This window comes from Xiphias gladius, chromosome 2, assembly GCF_016859285.1.
Source record: "Xiphias gladius isolate SHS-SW01 ecotype Sanya breed wild chromosome 2, ASM1685928v1, whole genome shotgun sequence".
Taxonomy (NCBI): Eukaryota; Metazoa; Chordata; class Actinopteri; order Istiophoriformes; family Xiphiidae; genus Xiphias; species Xiphias gladius.
Genome location: NC_053401.1, coordinates 10,059,365 through 10,085,236, shown reverse-complemented (window position 1 = coordinate 10,085,236; position 25,872 = coordinate 10,059,365). Strand labels below are relative to the sequence as shown.

General features: G+C 41.3%; 1 protein-coding gene across 1 annotated transcript in view; it reads left to right on the top strand.

Moving 5' to 3' along the window:
- The window catches only part of wnk1b (WNK lysine deficient protein kinase 1b), a 93,585-nt gene extending 70,701 nt beyond the window's left edge, over positions 1–22,884 (top strand). The window contains exons 17-39 of the mRNA XM_040145872.1: positions 3,185–3,255; positions 3,420–3,573; positions 3,837–3,953; positions 4,119–4,229; positions 4,505–4,556; positions 4,693–4,833; positions 6,158–7,097; positions 7,485–7,813; positions 7,919–7,980; positions 8,352–8,408; positions 10,073–10,156; positions 10,278–10,314; positions 10,427–10,506; positions 10,697–10,981; positions 11,280–11,545; positions 11,860–11,935; positions 12,029–12,158; positions 13,360–13,557; positions 14,078–14,170; positions 17,247–17,288; positions 19,032–19,204; positions 20,149–20,205; positions 20,633–22,884. Of these exons, the coding sequence (XP_040001806.1) occupies positions 3,185–3,255; positions 3,420–3,573; positions 3,837–3,953; positions 4,119–4,229; positions 4,505–4,556; positions 4,693–4,833; positions 6,158–7,097; positions 7,485–7,813; positions 7,919–7,980; positions 8,352–8,408; positions 10,073–10,156; positions 10,278–10,314; positions 10,427–10,506; positions 10,697–10,981; positions 11,280–11,545; positions 11,860–11,935; positions 12,029–12,158; positions 13,360–13,557; positions 14,078–14,170; positions 17,247–17,288; positions 19,032–19,204; positions 20,149–20,205; positions 20,633–21,064 (3,987 nt within the window). The 3' untranslated portion in view covers positions 21,065–22,884. The remainder of the gene's footprint in view (positions 1–3,184; positions 3,256–3,419; positions 3,574–3,836; positions 3,954–4,118; positions 4,230–4,504; positions 4,557–4,692; positions 4,834–6,157; positions 7,098–7,484; positions 7,814–7,918; positions 7,981–8,351; positions 8,409–10,072; positions 10,157–10,277; positions 10,315–10,426; positions 10,507–10,696; positions 10,982–11,279; positions 11,546–11,859; positions 11,936–12,028; positions 12,159–13,359; positions 13,558–14,077; positions 14,171–17,246; positions 17,289–19,031; positions 19,205–20,148; positions 20,206–20,632) is intronic.
- The last annotated feature ends 2,988 nt before the right edge of the window (positions 22,885–25,872 follow it).

Genomic DNA, 25,872 nt, shown 5'->3' with positions numbered 1-25,872 from the left:
TACAAACCACCCGATTAAAAGCATGAATGCAAATGCATGAGTAAACTTTATGGAAATGAAGACAGGTAATATTTCTAGGATCAGAACGGATTATTAACAAAAGGTTAATATGGGGAAAAGTGGGAATTGGGTCAGTGATCCGGTCCAGTATCCTGTATGGTGTTGACAAAATAAAAACTGTATCTATGTCCATAAGATTCTTGCCACCTGAAGATTTACAGATAAGAACATGTTTTGTAAAATGAAATCTCATAGAGCAGATACTTACATCTGTAAAAGAGCAATGATGTGTGCAAAATGTTTGTCTACAGCTGTAGACATGTAACAATTAGAGGGATTATAACATTTTAAGGGTAATGTCTGACAGGCAATTCAAGTGTATTTTTTGTTAGTGCTATATATAGAGTAGCAGAATAGAATAGAATAGAAGAATACTTGTAGGGAATGGTTCCCAATGGCAGATGTTTGAAGCATTCAGAGGTTGACTACCTCAAGTAACAGCAAGTTGATCAGTTTGACTGAGTTATTGGTTACGCACTCCTTGCAATATAGTACTTATCTCTGTTTTGTTGTGCATTAATAGACTGTAAAAATAGTGTATATGTAACTTAAGTGACTATAGCATACTAAGTTTTATTTAAAAGACAGCAAATTCCTACACATATGGAGGTTTTTGGTAATTTTTACCTTTTCTGTAAAGTTTATTTTGACCAATTTTATTATATGTGTGACAATTATTATTCTTTTTTTTAGAATCAATTTATTTTGTAATAACACTCTAAAACATAGAAATTACCAAGAACTTTTAATTCCTCCACTAGCATGTAAGTATTTTCATCCATGGGCTCACAACTTTAATTCTAACAACCTAGTGAAGATTAGCAAACTATTTTATTGGCTATATTATCTCCAAATCATGACTTTTGAGGCATCCATTCATAGGACATTTTTTTTCCAGAGGTAAAGCGGGTGAGCTAAAAGACTAACCTTAGTATTGTAAAGCCTCAGTGGGAAGAAACATATGAGAAGGTTTTTAGCCATGTGTCCCTGTTTGTAATATGGTATAAAAGAGTGTTGCACATCTGCATTGCACAAAGAATTAGCTTGGTCTTACAAAACCTTTAAAACCGTGCTACACACTGTCTGTAGAAATTAGTTTTTTTTTTTTTTCTTTGGTTGCATTGTCTTAGAGTGGTGTGTGTTTTACACAATTGTCATGTCACAAAGTTTGTGACAAAGTTTGATTGAAAAGCTTGAGATGTTGTCATTGATGGGCTTGATCCATGTTCCAGTTGTCTTGTTCAGAAAATAGCTTGTTGAGGATCTTAGAGTCCAACGTGTCAGTAATGGGTAAGGAACTATGGATGGCTCTTTTCCTCTGGAGTCTTGATTTTAACATGATTTATCATGGAGACCAATGAAGACTCTCAAGCTGACAGATCTGTTATCTGCTCTTTTCCAAGGCACATTCATATTTTGATGTGAAGCCTTTATTGTATTTTAGATGAAACAACAGTTAAAATAAAGACCATCCTCAGCTCACTGTACCATTACCAAGGTGATCGGCTGTAGTTTGCCAATCTATCTGTGCACAGCTGATCACTTGACAGCTTTATCTACTTCTTCATCTTCCCTGTGACGTTGCTCCTTTCCTTTTCTCACTTTTTACCCTCCTCCTCATCCTCTTTCTGGCCCTTCCTCCTCTTCTCAGCCCAGTGTAACTCCGTCTACCTCTACCGTTCCCTTGGTGACGCACCATTCTCCGTCGCCATCCCTTCCTATTACCATGCCGACAGCTGTCGTGGCTTCCCCACCTTCTCCTCTGCCACTCCCTGTTGGGGTGGTGCCTACTATTGTTTCCCCTCTTCCTCCTGTGCCCACATCTGTGCCTCAGCCATTGGCCACTATGGTGCCAATCATCAGTGTAGTCACCGCCCCGTCTGATACCCCCATGGAAGCCCCTCCCCAGGTACTGGTTATAGACGGTCAAAAATCATTTACCAGCGTAGTGGTTCCCAAACTTTTTTTAAACCAGGGCACTGCTTCATACTGATTGTTTTTTTGTTTTTGTTTTTCATGGCATCCCCTTTTCAGTATAGGTAACTCACAAAGTTGCCTCTACAGTAAGTTGTGAGTTTCAGTTCACTGTATAACTTTCATAACCTATACAAGCAAACTTTATTGTAAATATCAGGAGAGAGATTCTGGTATATTTAGGCTACTTCAAGTTATATCAAGTTCTTGTTAATAAAAGGAACTAGAATATACCCATTAAGGTATTACTAGGTGTAACAACAAAACCAGTTTGTGTTGTTGCCCTAGTCTGTTGTGCCACCAGTCTTAACTGTAGTGTAACTGCATATTTAACAGGGTTATAAAAGGGTGATTTTAATATTAATGGCTTGTTTCTTCCATGTTTATGTTTTAAAACTTGCCCTGCTGTTTTATATGGTATTTTATGTTGCAAACAGTTTTGTCTGATTTAGTCAGTTTAGTCTAATTTTATTAGATCTATGATTCATAGGTGGTTTACTGTGCCTTTACTCAAAATAACCAGTCTGGTCTTTGGTGTTGAATAGGTTGGTTTGAGTGTAGCAACACTGATTTATTTATCAGTGGAAAAACCCACAATCAGGTAATTGCTGGAAAAGTTTCCTGGGTTGTTTGTGTGAAGTCATTGAGCCAGTGAAAGACTTAAAACACCTGTAAAAACTGCAAAACACAGCTTTAATTGGTCCAAATAACTGGTGTTTAATAGAATCAATTTATCACTGTCCGCAGAGTCGGCCTTAGATGAACTTCTCATTCAGACCACTTGTTTTTTATTTATTTCCAAGTCATAATTTATAGACCTTAACTATGAGAAATGGATGCATGTGTTACTGTATGCATCTAATAAACACAATACAATTTATTGTCTCTTCCGTGGCAGTTATTGCTTTTTTTTCCCTCCTTCAATGTTTAGTTTAATTCAGTGAAGTTCTTGCTACTCTAAAATCATGAAGGCATTGCTTGTAACCTACTTAGGTTTCTCTCTTATCTTTGTCGCATTTTGCTTATATTTCATGCTTTCCTGCTGTATTTTCATTCCTCAAAATTTCCCTGGTGTTGGTGGTCGTGTTGTGGGTGATTATACTGAGTGAGTATATATATGTGCATTTTCACGTGCCTGTGTGTGTTTCAGTCTGCCTCTCAGTCTTCAGAGCTGTCCCAGTCCCAACTACAGCCACCTCAAGTTCTCTCATCTATAGAGAGGTAATTAATGCACAAGACCACAAACACAATTACTGAACTGATGCTACAGTCCTCAAACAAAAACAAATGTTCGTGATCACTTTGTGATGCTTTCTCTCACTCTACGCCAATTTACTTCTTTTTCTCTTATTATATTTGGCGTCCATCTCTCCTTTTTACCTTAGTGGCCACTCTGAGACTTCAGGTCTGAGTGACGGCAACGAGGGAGGAGGGGGAGGTCGTCATGAAGGGCGCTCCACGAAGCGACATCAGAGACGTTCTGTACGAAGTCGATCACGCCATGAGAAGATCTCCAAGGCGAAACTCAATGTTCTCAATGTAATAGCACATCCCAAAAAGCCTATAATGTCATAATTAAACAATAAATCCTCTTTTATACTTTACCCACTGTCGGCATTTTTTGGTTGTTAGTGTTATGAGTTGCAGTGAAAAATAATGAAAAGCATCTTATTGAGACACATCAGTTTATATTCTGCCTCCTTCTTTATGTTGTACTTGTATTTTTCTCTCTGTGTGTACTGTTTGTGTCTGTGTCTGTGTCTGTGTCTGTGTCTGTGTCTGTGTCCGCGCATGCATGTTAGATCTCCAACCGAGGAGACAGGGTAGCAGAGTGTCAGCTGGAGACCCACAACAGGAAGATGGTGACCTTCAGGTTTGACCTGGATGGTGACAACCCTGAGGAGATAGCTCAGATCATGGTACACACACTGCCACTTTCATTTTCTCTACGACTCATCTGATCAATTAACTCTCTCTCCCATCATATTAATGCATTAAAAGCTCTGTGTTAGGCTGGAATATGCCTCACATGCCAGCGCGCGTGCTGTCTATTCTTTGTCATCCGTGTGCGTTTGTCCGTCCAGGTCCAGAGTGAGTTTATCCTGGAGAGTGAGAGGGAGTCATTCATTGAGCAGGTCAGGGAGGTGATAGAGAATGCTGATGAGAAGGGTCTGGAAAGAGACACAAACAGCCAGGTAAAAACAACACTGATTCTTTCTTTCTTTCTTGGGTTGAAAGTTGCTGATACATAATTGTAACTGGTGTTTTGATTTTAAAGAAATTATAAGATCCCTGCTTTGAGAGTGAAAATTAGAGTGAAAAGTTTCATATAGTGTGGGCACATATATATACACACACTGTACAGTATGCACTCAACCCAGAAAATTACAATTGTAATCATCTGCAACTTTGTTTATTTGTCACAGTTGATCTTTCAGTCTTTACAATGTGTTGTCATATCGATCTACAGATGACAGGTGACATGGAGCAGCAGATTCCTGCTATATCTGTCCCCATGCCAGGTAAAAATAACAGTTATGATAGTCATAATAATCTACTTACGTTTTTTGCAGATGAACTGCCGGAGAGAATAGTATTGTTAGTCCCTGGGAGATTGACAAATAACAATGCTGTGTATCACTGTTTCTTTCTTTCCAGACATCCCTCCCAGTGCAACAGCCCAAGTGGTCCATTCAGCAGGTCGGAGGTTCATCGTCAGCCCCGTACCTGAAGCCAGGCTGAAGGAACAAATGTTTCCCACCTCTCCTTCTCCTGCCCCTGTACCCCCTGTTGAAACAGGTAAAGATTGTGTGTGTGTGTGTGTTTGTGTGTGTGATATTTTAAAGGTCAGCTAACAGCTGAGTTGTCTTAATTTCCAAATAAGTACAAGTTGGTTTTGTTTACAGCCCATCCAGTCTTTTGACTACTTATGTTCCTTTCCCTGCTTTACTCCTAGATCTCTATCATAACATTTTGATATGTTACCATTATGATGAGCAAAATGAAAATAAGAAATATGAAAATAAGACCCAGGTGTTACGTTGTGTGTGAAGTTGCAGCTTCAGGGACACCTAAAATTCACCCTAAATCTCACACACACACACACACACACACACACACACACACACACACACACACACACACACACACACACACACACACACACACACACACACTCACACACACACACTCACATATATATACTTATCAGATTAAGCTATAATGCTTTTGGAGGAAATTGCCCAAATGTTCTGTCCAAACTCAATAACACACTGGCATTATATTTAATTTAATACCGTAGGGTCATCTGGTTGAACACTGGAATATAAATAGCTGTATCCAATCTTCTATCAGATATTGGGAAATGTATACATTATTCTATTCAAAGTATATTTAAAAAATACATTTTGCTTTACACAGTGTTCAAATTTCATGGCCAGCAAAATGTAGACAAGAAGAAATAAATCAGTGATTGTAGTCCTTCTAGTGCTTCCTAATTTTTCTGAATAACGCAAAGGAGAAATACGGTTTATTTTATTCCTGGATTCACATACTTTTGCAAGGCGGAGGGAAGACTAAACGAAATGTGACAAAATGAAACAAAAGGTCACTGACATAACTTGTCACATGTCATGGTTTGTAGACTTCTGTCAAACTCAAAAATAGCATGAAATTACCTCCACCGAAAGTTACCAATGTCAATCAGGATTTTATTATGCATGTCCCTCTAACTGTCTCTGTTATGGGATAGTGACATTAATTTGATTTTACAAACATGTCTTCACAATCATCTTCTTGGTCCTGTGCAGTGGTGGACAGTAACTAAGTACAAGTGTTTGTCTTTTATTTGATTTATTTCAATTTAATGCTGCTTTACACTTCTATTCCACTACATTTAAGGGGGAAATATTGTACTTTTCACTCAACTGTATTTATCTGACAACTATAGTTACAAGTTACTTAGCGGATCAAAAGCTGTGCACACCCACACAGGCATTTTCAATACTGGCTGGTAAGACGTGTGCTGGGTGGAGCTATGCTGGGAATTACATGATGTCACCAAAACTCACAGTGAAGACGATTGGGTTTCGTGGCTTAAAATTGTGTTTCTGTTTGCTTCCAGTTCGGCCAGCTCCAGCTCCATCTCAGACTCCAGGCCAAGGTTTGGGGTTATCCCAGTCTGCAGGAGCAATCAGCTTACAACAAGCCTTTTTTGAGCTCAGACAGAACCAGAATCCGTATGACGCTGGACCCAGCACCGCCCCAGCTTCCATCCACTCCACCCATCCTTCTCTACTGCCTGCAGCTGCCCCTGTTCCTTCACAGGCTGGCACCACCAGTCCAACTGTTGATGCCACTGCTGGGCTTGTCCCTGCTAATTTAAAAGCGACACAGGAGCAGGTCTTGGATGCCTCTCTTCCTCCCCCTTCATCCTCCACCCCCTCCTCTGTGCCCGCTGTCTGTCTCAGTCCTCCTTGTTCCTCCTCTCCTCCTCCTACTGTGGTGAATCAGTCCATCCTTCAGTCACAAGCACTTTCACAGCCAGGGATGCAGGCTGTGTCCCAACCCCAGGGACAGTTGCAGGTCCAGGGACAAGCACAAATTCAGCCCCAGGCTTTCGCCCTGTCTCAGTCCCAAACAGTTTCTGCTGTCGTTGCTACTTCAGTACCTTCCACTTTACCACCGGCAAGCATTTCCAGCATCCACCCATCAATGCTCACCTCCCCTCCTTCTGCCCAGATTGTTCCACTTGTATCCTCCCCTCCCTCCTCCACTCTTACAGCCAGTGAAGTCTCCTCCAATCATCCTTCAGTCTCTCCCCCCTCGTCCTCTGCTCCTTCCCTCTCCTCCTCTGTCATCCCCACTACTGTCATCCCAGGCCCCCAGCTCGCTCCCTCTGCCGCCTCCCACCCCACTCCCCCTCCATCCTCCTCCTCTTCTGCGGGGCTTCAGCCAGTGACCACAAATGTTCCTTCAGTCCAACCAACCTTAGTCCACTCCCAGCCGCAGACAGCAGCCCTGCCTGGGCAAACACACACACACTGTGGGGAATGTGACACAAGGTGAGAGGTGGACGATATGTCTTTATTTAGTCTCTTTATTTATTCATTATTACTACCTTACTACTTTTCTTGTCCTTACACAGTTTCGTACTCTTCTCTATGTATTCCCTGTATTTCTGTATTTGTGTTTTTTTTCTGCAATCATCTCACTTGTTTGAAGTGAACTGATCAAACCACACCCAACAGTGAGGATACCCAGAGTTTATTAGTGTTACACACTGATTAAATTGAAACTAAGGATGCTATTTTCAAATTTTAACTTTGACTGTTGCTTATTTTTAATTATGAATATTTGACATAATACTCAGGATTTGCAAACAATGTGTCAGGGACTTTTAAGTCATTTATCAAGCAAAATTGCAAAACATTCATTAGAATCTTTCTCAGGTGTGAGGCATCCGCTGAGTCCCAAGGCAAACCGGATGACATCCAAGCTCTGGAGAAGAAGCTGCGGTCTCTCTTCATGGACCTTGGTGGAGGAGTGCCCTCCACCCAGGGAGACGTCTTGGCTACTGACCCTGCCTCCGGAGCCTCTGTGGCAGGCACCTCGTCCCCAATGGGGCCCAGCTCTACCTCCACCACAACTGTTACCACACCTGGCTCCAGTCTGCCAGCAAATCCTCCTCAGCCCCCCTCCAGCCTAGCGCTGGGGTCACTGGGCTCACCTGCTCCAATCCAAGGCCCTGGGACACCTATTTCAACCCCTGCACAGAATGGTAGGTAGAAAAATATGTTGACGATGTTAACTTATGTGTGCCAATGTTAGTTAACCTGTGTTTTTATAATGTTGCTTTCTAACTTTGTGATTTCAATTTCTGCAGTCATCCCTGCCTCATCCTTTGGCCAGACCACTCCATCTAAAACCCCCTTATCCAGGGTACCGGTGAGTGATAAAGTTTTGCATTGCATAGAAAAATTTAAAAATATTTATATTATATATTTAAAATAATGTTTATTTTAGTTCTAGTTAAACCATTAATATTTGTTTAATTATGTGGAGAGCATGTGCGTGTTTTAAGTGAAACTGCTAATTTACACTATTAGACTTGTAAAGGTTAAAAAGCCACAGATAGTTTAATAGTAATAATTATAGGTGTTTCAACATGTTCCTACTCATTTTCCTTACAACTAATCAGGCATGGAAATTTCTTTTAACAACCCAGTTAACACTATTCTTGTAACCTCCTCTACAAATCTTTTCTCTCTCATTTCTCCCACTCTGTCTTTTCGTCACCTCTCGTTCTCTGGGATTAGGCCAGTTCTCCTCCTTCAGAACTCCTGCCATCCTTCCCTGGACCTTGTCTAATACAGGTGTTTTTTGCTCATTTTAAGAGTGCCATCGCCATTGCAGTGTGATACTGTATTCATACTGAGCTTAATATGTTGATAAATTTATCAGTTCTTTGTTGTTTCTATTGTTAATGAAAAGTGCTTCTGTTGATTTCAATTCTGCTTGGTTCAGGATGTGTTAAAGGTCATAGTGCATATTGAATAATGTAATTCTTAGGGATATTGTATTAAAGCCTAACTCTGTTACCCTAAAAGGAGACAGAAAAACAAAAAGAACAACCCAAACTTTGAATTTCATCTCCTTCATAAACCCATCATACTTAAAAAGAAGAAAATTATATCCTAAACAACGAAATACACATCAGAATAATTGAAATTATAACTTAAAAAAGATAAAGAAAAATGAAACATCCCATAAATGTATTAGACTAAATGTTAATTTTTATACTTTATAAAGTTTAGATTCAAAATGAGTTTAAAAGACATAAAGACATTATCAAAAAGGAATAATGACAGACAATAAAAGAGATTAAGATGTACATAGAGAATCAGAGAGGCAGGGAAAGAAAAAGCGCAAGAGAAATGGAAACATCATAAATGAACAGAGAGAAAGACGGAGGCAGCAGCCATACAGACTGAGGACCAGGTACTTCAGGGCAGAGAGACAGTGAACTGAATTTAATTTCCAGACTCTTCTGTTGTGGCTGTGAATGCCACTGTCCAAAAATAGACTTTCACTTTAAGTAGAACAGCACACTGAATAGGGAGATAGGACGTGTCCGACCTGCCAAGTCACCGATATTCACTACTTGCCTCTTATGTAATTCTCATGGGTGAGACCTGTCCTCCTTGATTAAGATAATCCTATGGTAGTCAAAGCTCAGAAGAGGCTGGATTTTAATGATTTATTTTTTAATTGTGGTTAAAGTGCCCAATTGGATAAAAGCCCTTATTTGCCCTCTACATCACCTCTGTTTGTGGATGTGTGGCAGCACAGGAGAGGCGTCTGATTCGGAGATATTTGGAAGGGTGGTGCATTTTTTTTTTTTTTTCAACTGCAGCTTTCAAAAAATTACACACCGGAGCACAGTGTGGGGCACAACAAAAAGTCAAAATTTCAGACCTAGAAAAGTCCTAATTTGTATGCCTTTGTTCAGTTTTGATGACGTCAGAAATTATACCGTACATCTTGTTAAAAAATGGACAAAGAAATTAGGAAATAGTATGTGTTTGCTTGTTTAGTCATGGTTGATTGAATCAGAGCATAACAATGCATTGCTTTGTGTAGCCATCAGGGCTCTGCGATACGGTTGAAATTCTTATCACAATATTGATGAGGATATTTTCCAGTGTTAATACATATTATGATATGGCAAATTGATCCAGATCCAGAATCATCTATAAAATAATTAAGCTGACGTTCAAATTATTTGAGTTTTTAAAATTAAGTCTCGCTTGGAATCATTAATTTGAACAACAGAAATTCGTAGAATGATGGCACTACAAAGTCATATCTGCTGAAAGTTGATAAAGGATAATATCGCATTGTCGCCCAGCCCTAGTAGCAACACATGTCCCTTTGGCTGATCTGTGCTTATGTTGCTAATCAACCACAGTGACTGACCCTGTATGTGTTTTCCAATTTTTGTGTGTGTATATCTAAACGTGTATCTGTCTTTCATCAGTCCCAGCAGCCTCTAGAGGACCTGGATGCGCAGTTGAGGAGAGCACTGAGCCCAGAGACCGTTCCTGTCAGCACACACACACAGGTAATCTCACACATGTTAACATGTTGTTTTGATCACTCATACAGACATTGTACTGTATATACTGATTCAATCACACTGCTCAATATTAATCCAATTTCTCCTCTCTCAATGCCAACCCCAGGCCGCTCACAGCAGTATACCTGCAGTGGGACAACCAGGTATGTATGTATACTATAGTAAAATTAATTTAATAAATCTATTAATATTTCTGTTTGACTGTATCTGTCTTGTATCAGTGTGTGTTTTATATTTGTAACATTTGTCTTTCAGTACCCTTCTCTGTGGATGAAGAAACTGTGTCCTCTCCTGCTCCTCCTCCTGCAGGTGGAATTAAACTCGGAAGATTTCAGGTAAAAGCTCTTTCACACTACAGACCATGAGGCATAATAAATGTACACTGGACACCAGCCTAAAAAGGTCTAATACAAACTTTTCATTTCTGAGTTGGATTATATAAGTAGAAGGTAATAAATTACTACGGCTACCCCTCTTTCTCTGTTGCTCTTTCCCCCTTTCCTTCCAACTTTTTTGCCTGCTTAGGTCTCGTTGGCTACTGAAGAGCCTGCAGGCCAACGCCCGGCCTGCACTGAATCTTCCTCCACCACCTCTTCGTCTTCGTCCTCTACCCCCTCGTCCTCCAGTCTCTCCAGCCCGGAGAACACGCTGCACAAGGACTCATCGTCCCCTTTGAGAGGGGGAAGAGGACAACGAGGAGACATTGTGGACGGGCCCCCCCAGAGGACTCTGGGAGGATCCCACCACCCCTCCCCTTTCGCGTCCCCCTGCCCCTCTCCTAAGCCCCCCACTACCATTGGACGCTTCCAGGTATTTCCGTTTTTGATCTAGTAGTTTAATTGGTGAGAGGTTACAGTCCTTTAAGTACAGCACAAATTATAAAACAGACTTTGTTTTGGATGTTTTGGATTACAACACCTAAAGAACAGATACATTTGTAGGATGTTTTCAAAGTTTACAGTATTTTACAACTGGTTTCAAACTTAACTTGATCTGTAAATTTGCAATGACCTGTCAAAGTATAGAAATTCTCCTCCACATTGAAAAGCTTCATAAAAAATTTGGAAAAAGTGACCTTCTTATACAACTCTACTGTCCTACATTCCAGGTCACAACCAACCCTGAGGCCCGTGTTGGTAGATTCTCGGTCAGTCGTGCCCAGGAGCAGAGCCTCGAGTCCAGGCAGACCCCTCCACTTGCTACTGCTAACGGACCCATCGATCCTGGGCAGATTTTGACTCCAGACTCCACTCATAAAGCCTCCCTGCTGAGTCTAAACAACAACTCCTTCAATAACTCCTACATCAGCAGTGACAACGATTCCGAATTTGAGGATGAAGACTTCAAACGTGAAGTCAACCGACTCAGAGAAAAGTAAGTTATCCCCTCTTCTCTTCCTAAAAATCTGAAACAGGCAGTCCTTTTTTCCCTCTCTTACCCCAAAAACAGTAGGCTTGTGCTCTGCTTCTCTTTTCCTCTTTCCTCACCCTCCAGAATGAGATTAACCACCCACTTTCCTTAATTACTTCTTTCTCTTGCGCTTTCTTCTTTTCTTAGAAGATGTGATGTTCGGATCTTCCTAGAAAACTAAGGCCCTCCTCCCTCCTCCCTCATCCTCGTTATTTCTTTCTTTCTTGTCTGTCAACATTTTATTCCAAATATTTATTATTCCTTCTTTCTACCACCAGGCACATGCGTGAGATTCAGGCCCTCCACTCCCGTCAGAAGGAGGAAATAGACAGTCTCTTTACCAGGCTGGGAAAGGTAACCCACCTTGGTTACACTAGTGAAGACCTAATAAACAGAATCTTGTACAGAATGTAACAAGCAGCCATTCTTCTTTTGGTCTTGGCCTAGGTTCCCCCGGCCGCAGTGCTCCCTCCCGTTATAGCTTTGACTGGCAGGAGGAGACGACCTACCAAAAACAAATCCTCCAAATCGTCTAGAACGAGCTCCACACACGGCAGCAAGAGTCCATTACAGCAAGGTAGGCTCTTGTTAAATCATTTAAAGGTTCAGTTTGTCCAAATTCCAAAAAATAAGGAGAACCATTTTTTTCACTCACCCTTAGAAGTACCAAGCCATGCACGAACTTTTGTTCCATGACATTTGGTAGACATTCATGGTTCCAAGGCGATGAATCCTACTGACTTTGAAGATCCCTTGACTTTTTATCTAGCACTAGGTTGATATTTGTTGTTTCCAGTGTAATCTCTCAACAACTACTGGATGGATTTCCATGGAACCTGGTACAGACATTAATCTCCCCCTCAGGATATATTTTAATAACTTTGGTGATCCCTTAACTTTTTATCAAGCATCATCATCAGGGCAAAATTGTAGTTTGTCCACCATATTGACTTATGATCAAAACCTCAGCTGTACTCACTGTTTATTGTTAATCAGCAAATATTAGCACGCTAACCTGCTAAACTAAGATGGTAAACATGTTAAACATTGGCATGTTGATGTTAGCATTTAGCTCAAAGCACGGCTGTGCCTTACTATGCAGCTAGCAGGGCTGTAGACTCTTGAGTCTTATTTTAAATGTAATTTTTGAGTTTTGTGAGCAACACATTAAATTCCATTCACCTCATCAAAACCTGGACAAATTGAAGCAAAAGTATCAGCATTGCTAGATACCACCAGACTAAGCTGAGATGATACGTATTTTTTGTAATTTGGTTGAACCAACCTTTTAATTCTGCACCTCTCAGGACAGTAACTCACCACCAAAATATTCACCTTAATCTTGAACCCAAAGTCCATTACAGCCAAGATGGCTTACACTAACATTATACCGTCTCTGTGTTTATGCATTCCTGTGCACATATGTGTGTGTGTGTTTATCTGCTTGGTTACACGTGCATGTGGGTGTATGCTGGAGCAGGCTCGGAGCTTGAAAATTTCTGACTGCTTTCCCTGTCTGTTTTTCTCTGTGTGTGGTTGTGTGTGTTGGGGTGTCTATGTAAATGTCTGGGGTGACGGTTGTCTTATATCTGCTCTCTCTGTGTCTCTGTGTGTGGGGTGTGTTTGGGGTGTGCTTGTGTGTGTGCTTGTGCTTGTGTGTGCGTGCGTGTGCGTGTGTGCGTGCGTTTGCGTGCGTGCGTGCGTGTGTGTGACTCTGGTCTCTTTGGTGTGTCGTTCCTGCCCTGTCCTCTCCTGCCTGTGCCTTGTGCTATCTCCAGGCAGCACTTTATCAGCCCAGAGCGTCCCGACCATGTACCCTGGCCAGCTAGCTCTGTTAGCCCCAGGAGGATTAGCCGATTCGAGCAGCAGCACTCTGCTCCAGCCCCTCAAACCCTCTCCCTCCAGTGACAACCTGTGTTCGGCCTACACCAGCGAGGCGGCGCTCTCTGTGCCCAGCTTGTGTGCTCCCACCCCAGGTAGGCATGCTGCTAGGAATTCCGGGCTGTAGCAGGCCTCATCAAAGCCTCACAACATGACTCAAGGAAAAGTTGAATTCACGCAGACTTTGAGCTTAAACAGCTCATCATACTCTTTGTATGCAGACAAAGACAAATGCATGCAGTTGGTTTGTCCTCACTCCCTCACAACAGGACACCCCTGACATCTTTTTCTACCTGTCTTGGTCTATTTCTCTCTCTGTCTCTGTGTAAAAAAGTGTGATGACTAATTGACTGTTAAATTCTTTCTGTGTATCCTTCACTTGTGTCTCTTTCCTTCCCTCTCATCTATTCCTTTTCCTGTCTTTCTCTTGTCTATATTTCCCTCTTTTCCGTTTTTTCTCTTTCTTCTCTCTCTTTGTTGCTCGTCTCTCTTCTCATTTTCTCTCCTTTTATCCTCTTCACGTCTCTCTGCATCTCCCTTCCTTCCTCCGCACTCTCTTTTTCTGTTTACTCATTTCTTCTTTCCTCCTTTCCCTTCCCTCCTCCCTCTCTTCAGGCTGTGTAAAGTTCAGCTGGGGTTCGGAGCGTTTGGCCTTCAAGCCTGGCGGCAGGAGGACGCGCTTTCTGAGTACGCCCTGCTTGGCTCTTTGTGTGTAACGCTTTATTTCTTTGCTCTTCTCTTTTATCCGTCATCCTTACTTACTTTTATCCTATTTTTTTACTCCTTTATTTATATTCTCCTATATTATATACTTTTCTTCTTTGATGGAGGAAGACCATCACCAGTGTCCTGCAGAAATCTTATGAAGCCAAAAAAGCTTTCAGAAATTAATAGAAAACGTTTATTTTCCCAGGGGAAGTTAACTGAATATACATGCTCCTACTTTTACACACAGTCACACCTAAGAGGTTTCTCACTGCAGCTGTTAGGGTTGAAGTAGTTTGCTCAAAATTACCAGCCAAACTGAATTTCTAGTTTAAATCAGGGCCTTTAAACTAATACCAGTTGCTTATTTTCTGTTTATTTTACTTAACTTCCTTACAGATAGCCTTTATTGTATATGTTGGAAACCATTTTTTAGAAGGAACGGAAAGTTAATACAACGAAATGAGAGTTCTTACATCCGAGAGCTCCCCACAGTCATCTGCAGTTACTTTTTAATCTTCTTCCCACTCTTTCTTTCTTTTTTCTTTCTTTTTTCTTTCTTTATTATTTCAAACCTTGTTTTGACATAGTCTTTACTTATAAACAGGTCATCTTTTAACTTCACATTTTATGCCGACCTTGTGCACTTTCAGCTGTGGGAAAATAACATCGACACAAATAAAATAATAGCCTCATAATTGATAGAGAGGGCACAGACACAGAAAATAGTTTACTGTCTGAAGGTACAGTGTAAAATGCTTTCAAATGAAGATGCAGAAGTTACAAAATAACAATTCAATTCTCGTCATAACATACCTTATTAGCTTTTGTGTACCAGCCAAATCACAAACCAACAACTGTGATCCTGTGACATAAAACTTCTATATATCAACAAGCTGTAATAGTTACAGGGCACTGAGTTTCATTACTCAAAGTTCATAATCCTTATGATTTCAGTCCTGATTGATTGGGTGAACACAAATGGTTACTGGTGGTAACAACAAGTGCAGTTTAATACTAAAGAAAACAATTGTTGAGCAGCTGCTTTGTCAGAAAATACAACAGAAGAACACTTGGTGAATCTGTTTACAGTGCAGCCAAACCAACACCCATTGTTTTAATAAAGTAGTCAGTAAGTGAGCAGTCTTTTTCCATCATGCCATGAGCAACCGCAATGCTTGATGTCGCACACAGCAACGGTAGGACCTGGTGGAGCAGGTTACCCCGCTTAGGAGTTGGAGGGATTATTCCATTGCTTCCTGCAATATTTAAAACTAATCTGCTGACAAAAAAAAAAAAAAATACACAAAGTGACCGTTGTCTTGTTTTGTAGAGGCGTTTTTATTGAAAAAATATGAACATAAGTTAAGGCCTTTGGAAAGTGGGTAGATGGTGGAAAAAACACTTTCCCAGCAGCTAAAATGCACATGGATTTTTCCAGTAGCTTCATTATGCTGTACATTTACATTTTAGTCATTCAGCTAACGCTCCATGGCAACCTGTTAACAGTTCATTAAGCTTCAAGTCCACGACAACTAGCGCTGTGAGCAGCCAGCGGCATTACGGCATACTACATCCATTCCATTTCATCTCAAGGCCTAAAAAGCTAGAGATAGATGATAGTTTTGTTTGTGCGTCAGTCTGACTTTTAAATCCTGACCGCTTCCAGGTCTAACCTTTGTCTCCGTTAAAACAAGCAGACTAACAAGGAAAGCAAAGTTGAGACCTGATGACTTAGGGTTCTGTCATACAGTTTTGCTTTTGGCAGGACATTTTTTGTTTGTTTTTAATTACACATTATTAATTTATTTAGCACAGTTCTGTTCAAATACTGTGCATCAGTCTTTATTTTTTATCATTTACTAAGAATTAAGAAATTGTTTTCCTGAAGCCATATTATAATCATAATATGTAGTATTGGTAAAATGTTTCGTGCTTGATGAAGAGATGTTTATGAAATGCTTCTGAACCCTCTGCAGCTCAAACCCTTTCTCTCCTGTCCTTTCCTACCTCACTCCTTGTCCTCACCCCCTCTCTCCCTCACCTGTCCCTCTGTCACTGCACAGCAAGGAGGGGAGAGAGACAGACCTGGGTCTCAGTGGTCGTAAATTGTTTTTGTTCATAAACAGGTAGCTTAGGAAGAAAAGTACGTAAAAATTGGTGCGAAGTCTATGTTAATGAGCTTTGATATTAGCCTGATAATCCCACTGAAATGCCATTTTCTTTCACTTCATTCTCACTGAACAAATCAGAGATGTTGGCAGTGATTCAGAGATCTAGAATGACACGACTTTGATATACAGTACATATGAAGCCTATGTTGGACCCAGTTCTGGTATGGCCCTGTGAGCTGTAGAGAGGAGTCAGAATCACATGAGAACCAGGTGTTGGTTACCCAAAAGCATCTTAAAAGCCACGGCACAAGGGCAAGTCTTTGAGGCAGTGTAGAACGACAATTTTACCAACAGTTGTTGATTGTTAACGTCATTGTTGAAATGAAAGCAAAGCTCAGTTTGGCTTACTGTCAAACATACAGATTATCCTCGAGAACTTTAATTACTAAATATTTATAACCTAGAATTAACCGTTGCTTGTTGCTGCTGCAGTAACTGTCAACCTAGTGTGCATAGGTTCGGCGTCCGCACTTCCTCAGAAGATTGCCCACGTGTCGTGGCCTTGTCTAAGAGAACATCTTCACCCAGTTGTTCATGCGTATAGAGATGGCAGTCTCGTGACCTGACAACTGTGGTTAGCCTTTCTCACAGTGCAGCACACACAGCGGACGCATCATGACACTTTAAAATAAGTATGGATATCGCACATACATTTTTTAAAACTGCACATACATACTCTCATCTCCTGCTTGCTTTGGTTTCAAGGGTTACTTTGCACTGTGTGACAGGTACTGTTCCGTGTTAAGATGATATTGGGCAACTCAACCCCCACGGTGTTGTTTATTGACTACCTCCAGTTCAAGTAATCCTACTTGGATGTATTGTGTTTGGTTGTCGGGTGTTGTGGGTGGGGTTTAACTCTGACTCTCTCCCAATCCTCCAACTGTTGTCTTCCGGCCGCACAGGGAAGATGGTGAAAAAAGTCTGCCCCTGCAACCAGCTCTGTAGTAACTATCTCTCTTTTTGGTCTTTCCTCCCTCCATCCATCCCCCTCCTCAGTCCTTTCACAAGCTATACCGCGCTCCTCCTGCCCTCTGATGCCCAGTAGCTTTAAACTTTGACCTTCTGCCAGATTTGAGATGAGATCAATTCAGGTCTTTTAGCTTGTGTGTCTAAAAGGAACATCATATTTTTAAATTTAAGATTTTGGTGAAAGACACATTTGATCAGAGAAAGCCCAGTTTGAGCAATGAAATGACTGAATTGACCAGCCATCACAGATTCAAACTGACAGTGCATGCACTTGCAAGATCTCACACACATGTTCAAACACACACTAACTCACCTGAACAGCTGTTCGCCGCTCTGCCCCCTCCCTTTCCTCCCCTCCCTCCTCATGGTGTGTGCTCTGGACTACATTGCCCAGAATTCCATGCTGCTGCAGTCAGTCATGACTCAGCGTCTCCTCATTCTTATTTTCCTCCATTTTATTTAGCATGACATGACAGTTTTTGTCATACCAACTGTATGATTAGTTTTCTGCTGGCTAATCCCTGCATATTATGTCCTTTCTCATGTTATGTCTGATAGGAGCAGATCATATAAATATTTCACAGTCAAGCTCATTTTGTCAGCATGACTTTGGGTTCCAGTTGTCTGCAAAGGAAATACATCAACTCCTTGTAATTATAATCTGGATTTGAAGGGCTCTGCAGTAAAGGGATGGTAATAAAGGAAACATGTAGTAATTATATTACAATGTTCCTCTGTAAAATAAGGATAGCAGTTCTTATTAATCCTTATATCCTCTTTCACTGGCCTGAAAGGTATGATAAAACAATGTATTTGTGAAAGATGCATTCGTGCATATTGTCAGGGCCTTATATGCAGTGTTTGGGATCTAGATTTTTCTTGAAGTGAAATCTTTAATTCTGAGATTCTGTGACAAAATCTGAACCAGCAGAATGTGTTTAGTGTCCTATAGCAAAGAGCTGAGACATTATACAGTCCTCCTCCTTTTACCTCTCAGTGCATAGTGATTTAGTTTCCTCTTGGCTTGGTATAGAGGTACTAGCACGAAGAAGTACAGACTTGGAATATGGTATGATGATGGTGCTGGTACTGTATAATGTATGATAACCATTTAGTCTTCAACAGAAGCTGTATACTTGCAGGCACCCTGGTCAGTTTCTAGTTTGTGCTTTTTTTTTCTGCAATGAGTTTGCCATGATGAGTTTGATGAGGGTTGGCGAAGAGCAAACTACCTGCTGCTGTTACAGAGCTTGGGTGCCACCTACTGGTCAAAAAAAAAAAAATGAATGAGAGCGCCAAGATCAGTGGCACACAAGGCAACTCTGATCAGCAGCAGGACTCAGTGGGCTGGCTCAACATTGTCTCTGTGGTGTAGGAGCTGGGCATGTCAGCTTTACAGATTGCCCAGTGCATAACTAATCTGATACCATATTATAAATGATATAAACAGGTTCAGCATAAATTGGCATAATTGTTGGCAGAAGTGCCCCTGTTCTGCATTACAATGTTGCTCTAGTATCACTTTGTCTCTTGCTCCTGTTTATCATCATTATATCCATCATTAAAACTAAACCAAATAACTCCATAACAGCCCTTTTCATGGTCAAGACAGGACATACATTCACATACATTCAGATAACATCAGTTTCATCTAATTGTTTGAATAATGTCTCACATCATTTGCTCTTCTCCTCCCCTCTCTCTGTTTCTCCTCACAGGGACTAATAGCACCAACGCAGTGAGCGGTTCAGGCGGTTTGGGTCAGAGCCAGGGGGGCTCTCAGTGTCTGCCCCCCAATATGTCAGCCCCCCACCAGAGAAAAGGAACCTTCACCGACGACCTCCATAAACTGGTGGACAACTGGGCCAGAGACGCCATGAACCTCTCGCAGGTTAACTGGCACTTTATGATTCATGCTTGTAGAAGTTGTTTTGACACAGAAAATATTCCTTCCACAATGACTCACCAGCTCCTGTATTTAGTTTACCAAGAAGAGGACAGACAGAGGAAAGAATCCAAACTCTAAATGGCAGAATGTTAAAAGCCAAAGTGGTTGGTGGGGGTAAACAAACCTTAGCCAAAAACTACTGGCACTTGGCTGATGGGATGTTTTCAAAACATCTACAAAGTCCTGTATCCATTTGGCACTTAATGAGTATTAACATTGCAAGTAACTCCAGAATCTTTTCTCTGATCGGGGCCTGCAGCTGAGGATTTTGATCATTCTAGAGCTGAAACAGTTAGTCAATTAATCAATGAGTAAATGAACTGGCAACAATTTGAATTATTGTTTAAGTAATTTTTAACTGTTTTAACTTTCCAACTGTGATTTGTTTTTGTTTTTTGTTTGTTTGTTTGATTGCTTAGCCTTAATAATAAACTGAATATCTATAGAGGTTTGGACTGCTGGACAGAAAAAAACAAGACATTTGAAGACATCACTTCAGGATCTTGGGACTTCTAATACACATTTTACTATTTGCTGAAATTTTATAGGCCAAACAATTAATTGATTAGTTGAGAAAGCAGTCTCTGAATTAATCGTTAATGGAAGTGTTAACAAAGCTTATCGCCTGCTGCCATTCTAGTGGAGCCACATTCTAACTGTCAGCAACATGTTGGGAGAAACAAGCACTTGGTATGTTGTTCCAGACTGTTACGAAGTGAAATGTAATGAAGTGCCTACCCTATCCCAAAGCCAGATTTTTAGTCTTTAACAATGGATCCTTAACATTTCCAAAATATGTGTTTAATGTGATGAATTATTGTGTTCGAGAAGTTTTTATACAGGTGAGTAAATTCAATCAACCATTAACAACAAGCAAACTTTTTCAGGGTAAGAGAAGTGCCAAACAGCTGCAGCAAGCCCCAGCACAGGGACACAGCTACGAGGTTAGTCTAAACACGCGCTACACATACACACACACACACACACACACACACACACACACAGAAGTTGCTTGTAGAGTCTAAAATAAATAAAACGGAAAAAAAATTAATTAAAGGTGTTTGAATCTAAAATATGCAGTCATACACAGAGATCAACTGTTTCTTAGGAAATAAAACCTGTAGGTTACTTTTCCCTGTGATTATAATTAAATCACATTGTGTGAAGCTTGAGTTTGTGTCTCGGTCAGTACAGTAACAGTAACTCCATCCAGGACATACAGTAAAGGTGTCTACCAAATGAGGATGGAAAATGGTTTTTGAATTTCCTACGTGTGCTTGATTTTGATAAAATGCCAGCCCTGAATGTAAGCATATTGCCACACAAAGGTTCATCTTTTACCTCATGTAAACTATCCCCACGCCCCTCCAGGTTATCCAGTCAGCCAGTCTGGGCAGGAAGTACTCGGCCCCCAGCCAGCTGTGTCCCAGCAGCATCGGTGGCTCTGCCCACCTCCCCACAAACCCCACCCCTGCTACCTCTCTGGCTGTCCGCAAGGGCTCCCTGTGCCACCCACCTTCCTCCTCTACTCCACCCCAACCCCAGCCTCCCCAGTTCATCCAGTACACCCCCACCGCCGCCTACAGCGCACAGTGGTCTGGTCCGGCTCATGGTTTGTCAACCCCACACCAGTCTCCAGCACAGCCTGGGCCTCTGCTGGTCAGCACCTCCCAGCCCCTGGGCCCCTACTCCAACCCACAGGGCCAGATTCCCGGGCAGGGGCCACTCCAGGCTTTTCATCTGACTAACGCTCTGCAGAAGTCAGTCAGCAACCCAGGAGGACCCAATCTGAGGACCACGTAGGGCTGGGGGTGAGGGCTGGTTTGAATCACAGCCCGACGGGACTGAACTGGTGTGGAGCGGAGTGTTATGGGCTGGATCAGCCAGAGAGGACAGAAGAACTGGAGGAGCATGGAGTTTAAAATGTTGGAAGCGGACCTGTCCAAGAGGAGAAAAGATAAAAGGAAAAGCAGAGGAGAGAGGAAATCAGTAATGATGAATTACGAGTGCGATCTGTCCATCCCCACTTGCCTCTACTTCTATCCAAGTGTGCAAGAAGCTGTCACAGACTCGAATGCAGCCACGCAGTCTTCCTGTCTGATGCATTTGACTGTGACCTTGTGACGGCCAGCCAGGTGCTCCAGGATAAAGGAAAAGACTGACGAGTGCAATGTGAAAAGGCCAAAGAGGTTCCGACAGGGTGTGGGACTGGTGTTTATAACTGTTTATGTGTGCAGTATTGTGTATGGGCCATATGGCCTGGTCACACTTGTTCCACTTTGTGCTCTAAATTGAGTGAACAAGTTCATACATGACAGGGCGCACATCTGTCCTTGCTAGACAATGGTGGGACGATATAATATAAGGTTGCAGGGGAAGAATGTGATGGCCAGCTTTTACGAAATCCAATTTTATCCCTTCTGTCCACACAGTACCTCTTAATAACTTCTTATTGCTCCAGATTCATGTGGGAAGAACTGGTTGTTGCCTCTGCGGTTCATGTGTATCCAGTCTTTGAAGCACAGCCGCCTTCTTTTGCAAGATATAAAAATATTGCAAACATCTTGCTCGCAGACTGAGGATTAAAGGATCTTCAAGCTCTCAAAGAAGATGGAAACATGCAACAATGTAGTTTTTCCGCTAAATTCAAAGAGTAAACTGTTGGACATGGGGGAGGAGGGGTGGGCATGGCTGGTCATCACATTACAGTTGTCATGCTTAGTGTTGTCAACGTCATACAGTGCACAAGAGGCTATATCACTCTGAAATCAAACAGTGGTAGTGTTTTTGGCGCAAGTTTCCATCCCTAAATTTAATGATTATAAGGAAGGATGTAAATGTCAGCAGATAAAAGATTTGATATCAGGTGAGATCAGAAAAAAAAGAGATGTTTAGAACTGTGTCTGTGATTAGTATCTTAAGTTCAGGAAGTGGTTTTTCTGCAGTATTCAGAAGTTTTTCTCAACCATTAAAAGCACAAAGGTTATCAAGAACAAATCGAACCACAAATCGAATACACACTGAGGATAGGTGTAGCTCAGCACTTGGTGGGGTTATGACTTGTCAGCTTGATAAAAGTCGCGACAGCTACTCCTCTGTTACTTTCCGTGTCTCGTTCCTCCCTAGTTCTGAAAAACCATTCGCACAGAGAGAGGGAGATGGAGGAAAGAAAGTAGGCGAGGATGATGGACAGCAGCGAGAGTGTGGTTGTATGAAGTAAAAAGCCAAACACCAACTCTGTTTCCTTTTCCACTGCTTACTTTAGGAACATATGTTGATAGAGTCGCTGGATGGACACACCGGATGCTTCTGCACACCAAACACCTCTTCGCCATCATGACCTCACCTCTTCCTCCATCCTTCTCTCCGCCTCTCTGTTGCCATTTGAAGCAATAACAGCAGAAACCTTTTAGAAGGGAGAAAAAAAAGCCCAAACACGAGAGAACTCAGCATGAAAAAGTGGCCTTGTTATCAGAATAATATCAGAGTCCCTGTACAGTTTCTGTTTACTTTTTAGGTTGTCAGCTATGATGATTCCATTTTGTTGTTTTATTATTTTTTTTTATTTTTATTTTTTTGTTGGGTTTGGTTTGCTTGCTGCCCCCAGCTAGCAGTCTGACACACACACACACACACACACACACAGTGTATGAGACATTCATAAAGATACACACACAGTCATGTAAATACACACACACACACACACACACACACACACACACACACACACTTTGTTGGAGGCATCGCAGCTGTTTAACGGACATAGAATCAGACTGATGTCTCCGTTCGTAGTGTCATCATTAAGCTGGTTTCAACATCTGGGTTGAAATGATTGCAATGTACATTATTATCATCATGATTGTTGTTAATGATTATTATTCTATTTAAAAAGAAACAGAAACAAAAATGTGTTCTGTCGATGGACCTGTTATACACGCACATCGGTGCACGATGTGGAAACACTGTGATTGTTGTTGTTTATTATTAGCAAATGTTGTTGTACGACATTAGTTTAAGGGTGAAATTTCACAAATAAAAAAACAAAAACAAAGGAGCATACATAGAACGGTTTGGGGTCCTTTCACTTTCAATTCACTGCTTTTCTGCAAATGGATTCTAATAAAAATGTGAAATCACATCCATTTACTAAGGACATAATTTTAAAACAAATGCCTTACCCAACAACTAATCAACTGCAGTTTCAGTTCATCTTTATAGCTGATAGAATTGAAAGTTGAAACTGACCTCCAAGCCCGATTGTAGAGAAAAACCGGAGTGAATGGCAGGATAGTCAATATTTAGATAATAAAGTAATGCTAGCTATTTTTTTCTTAATACAGTACTTATATATCAGACACTTTAAATAGCCCTCCTCTTCCCTTTCTCCCCTGGTTTTGTTAGATGAATGTGAATGTATAAACCAATGGTGTCCATTTTAATGTACTTGAAAAAGAAGTCTGTTATTTTCGCTCTCTGTCGCTTCTCCTGACCACCCTGCCCCCCAGAGCCTCTGGTGAATACCGGAGGTATTTACTAGTGCCTTGCATCCTTCTTGTTGCTTCTTTGTCTGGGAGGGGGGGGGGGGCGCCGGTCAAGGACTTGGGGTTAAAGTAAGCACAGCGTGTGTGGAAGGTTTTTTGGGGTGTCAGTTTGAAGTCGGTGGTGACGCTTGGGCCTGGTTAGTGGAGCAGGGGTGCAGTAATAATGGCTGCTGCTGTTAGCTGTGTGCACTGCAGCCGGTTTGTGGTTAATTCTCTCTCTGAGTGGAACTTCTTCGAAAATTTTATACACCCATGTTGGATAAAAAAATTGCAACCATGGAATAACTTAACGCTTTGACTTGATAGAAAGATGAATTGACCCTTTTCTCTGCTGCCATGTAAACCAATGAGACTGACCGCTGAATGCTGGGATAGGCCACCGTGTGACGCCAGTGTTGTTTCTTTGAAGTGAGGCCCGTCGCTGTGCCTAACTATGTCTAAGGCCCAGTTACACCACCAACAGGATGAAAGATGTAGTGAACATGATACTTTATCAGTGCCATTTTTTTTTTCAGGGTTTTAAATGTAGATATCGGGGGGGGGGGCACTTTTAAGGAGGGAGGTGTTGAAGACTGTATTTGAAGCTTGGACCACTCTGTACTTAAGAGGCACTCGCCCAGGTGCAGGATACAGTCAGGATAGGATGCATTGATACAGCGATCTGAAGTTGCTTTCATTTTAATGTTGACATATCTCTAGTGTCATTCAGATTTTATGCCAAAACATGAAACTAACTTTTTTTTTTTTTTACTTCTATGTGAAATTCGCTGAAATGAAAGGACATAGGTTAAAATACTCATTTCAATTTACTGTAAAAATGTTTAAACTCCTGAGACTACAGTAGCTGGCCAAAAATGTGACAGAGGCAATTGTGTTTTACTCTACTGTCAGTTGAAGTGGGTTTAATTGGAATAGCGGTGCTGCTCTGTAAAAGTCGAGTTGGCTTAAGAAAGAGTGTGAGTGCCTGATGCTACTCAGTGTGGCTTCTGGATTAAAAAAGAAAAAAAAAAACTAAGTGTCTTGCTCTGGTTTTGTGCACATTTTTTTTATTATTTTTTTAATGAATGGTGATTGCAGACACTTTGCATAGAGAAACGGTGCACTCTGTTTTGTTTCACTGACTACACTGACGTTTACTACCAACTTTACATAGTGTTACATAACATAGTAACGGACCAAATCCGCTCCGTCTGGGCTGTGTGGATACGGTTTGGTCAGAGTCTGATTCAAGTGTTGCTGAATCGTGACTGGTGCACGGCAGTACGTGATATCACCTTTTTTGCTCAATGAACCCCACCCACTTCAAACCCGTGAGAAGAGTAACGGGGGGGGGGAAAAAAAGGAAATACAGAAATCTCTCATGTGAAATAACCAAAACCGTTCAAACTTTGGCATAAAATAGTGTTTTCGTGTACAAGCCCATCACTTTTTTTTTGAAGGAGCTGATTGAGAGTCTAGTGTCAAGAGTTTAGTTTAACACAGATTGTCATGCAGTTTTTTTTATCCCACCAGGGAAGATGTTGGATATCTTACCTTTTCAATCGAAAGGCATGAATGAGGCCAGTAGCACTATGCTGTCCTTTTAACAGATCTGGTTAGGTGAAGGCATGAATATGATCTCAACAAACGGTGGGGGGGCAGTGGTGGTAACAGCGGTGGTGGTTAAAATGACTGTGAGCACGGCGGTGGTCATGAGGATTGTACTGGTAGTGAGGATGGTGGCCAAAATGATGGAAGTGAAGGTGATAGTTGAGTTATGGAGGTTTTAGATTCAAGGCCTTTGATACCCTACCCCTTTTTCTCTTTTCATTTGTCAGTGCAAATGAAACATATCTGGTACAAACTTTCTTAAATCTTAAAATCCTAGCATCTTTTGTGTGCGTGTGTGCGTGTGTGTGTGTGTGTGTGTGTTTTTGTTTTTGTTTTTGTTTTTTTCCTGGGAATGGGTGTTCTGGATTCACATAAAAATATTACAAAAAGGTTACTTTGTAAAGTTTGTACAAAAAAAAACATTGCTTTTGCCTGTTTTTTTGTGATATTTTCCATTTCTCATGAATAATAATGCAACAT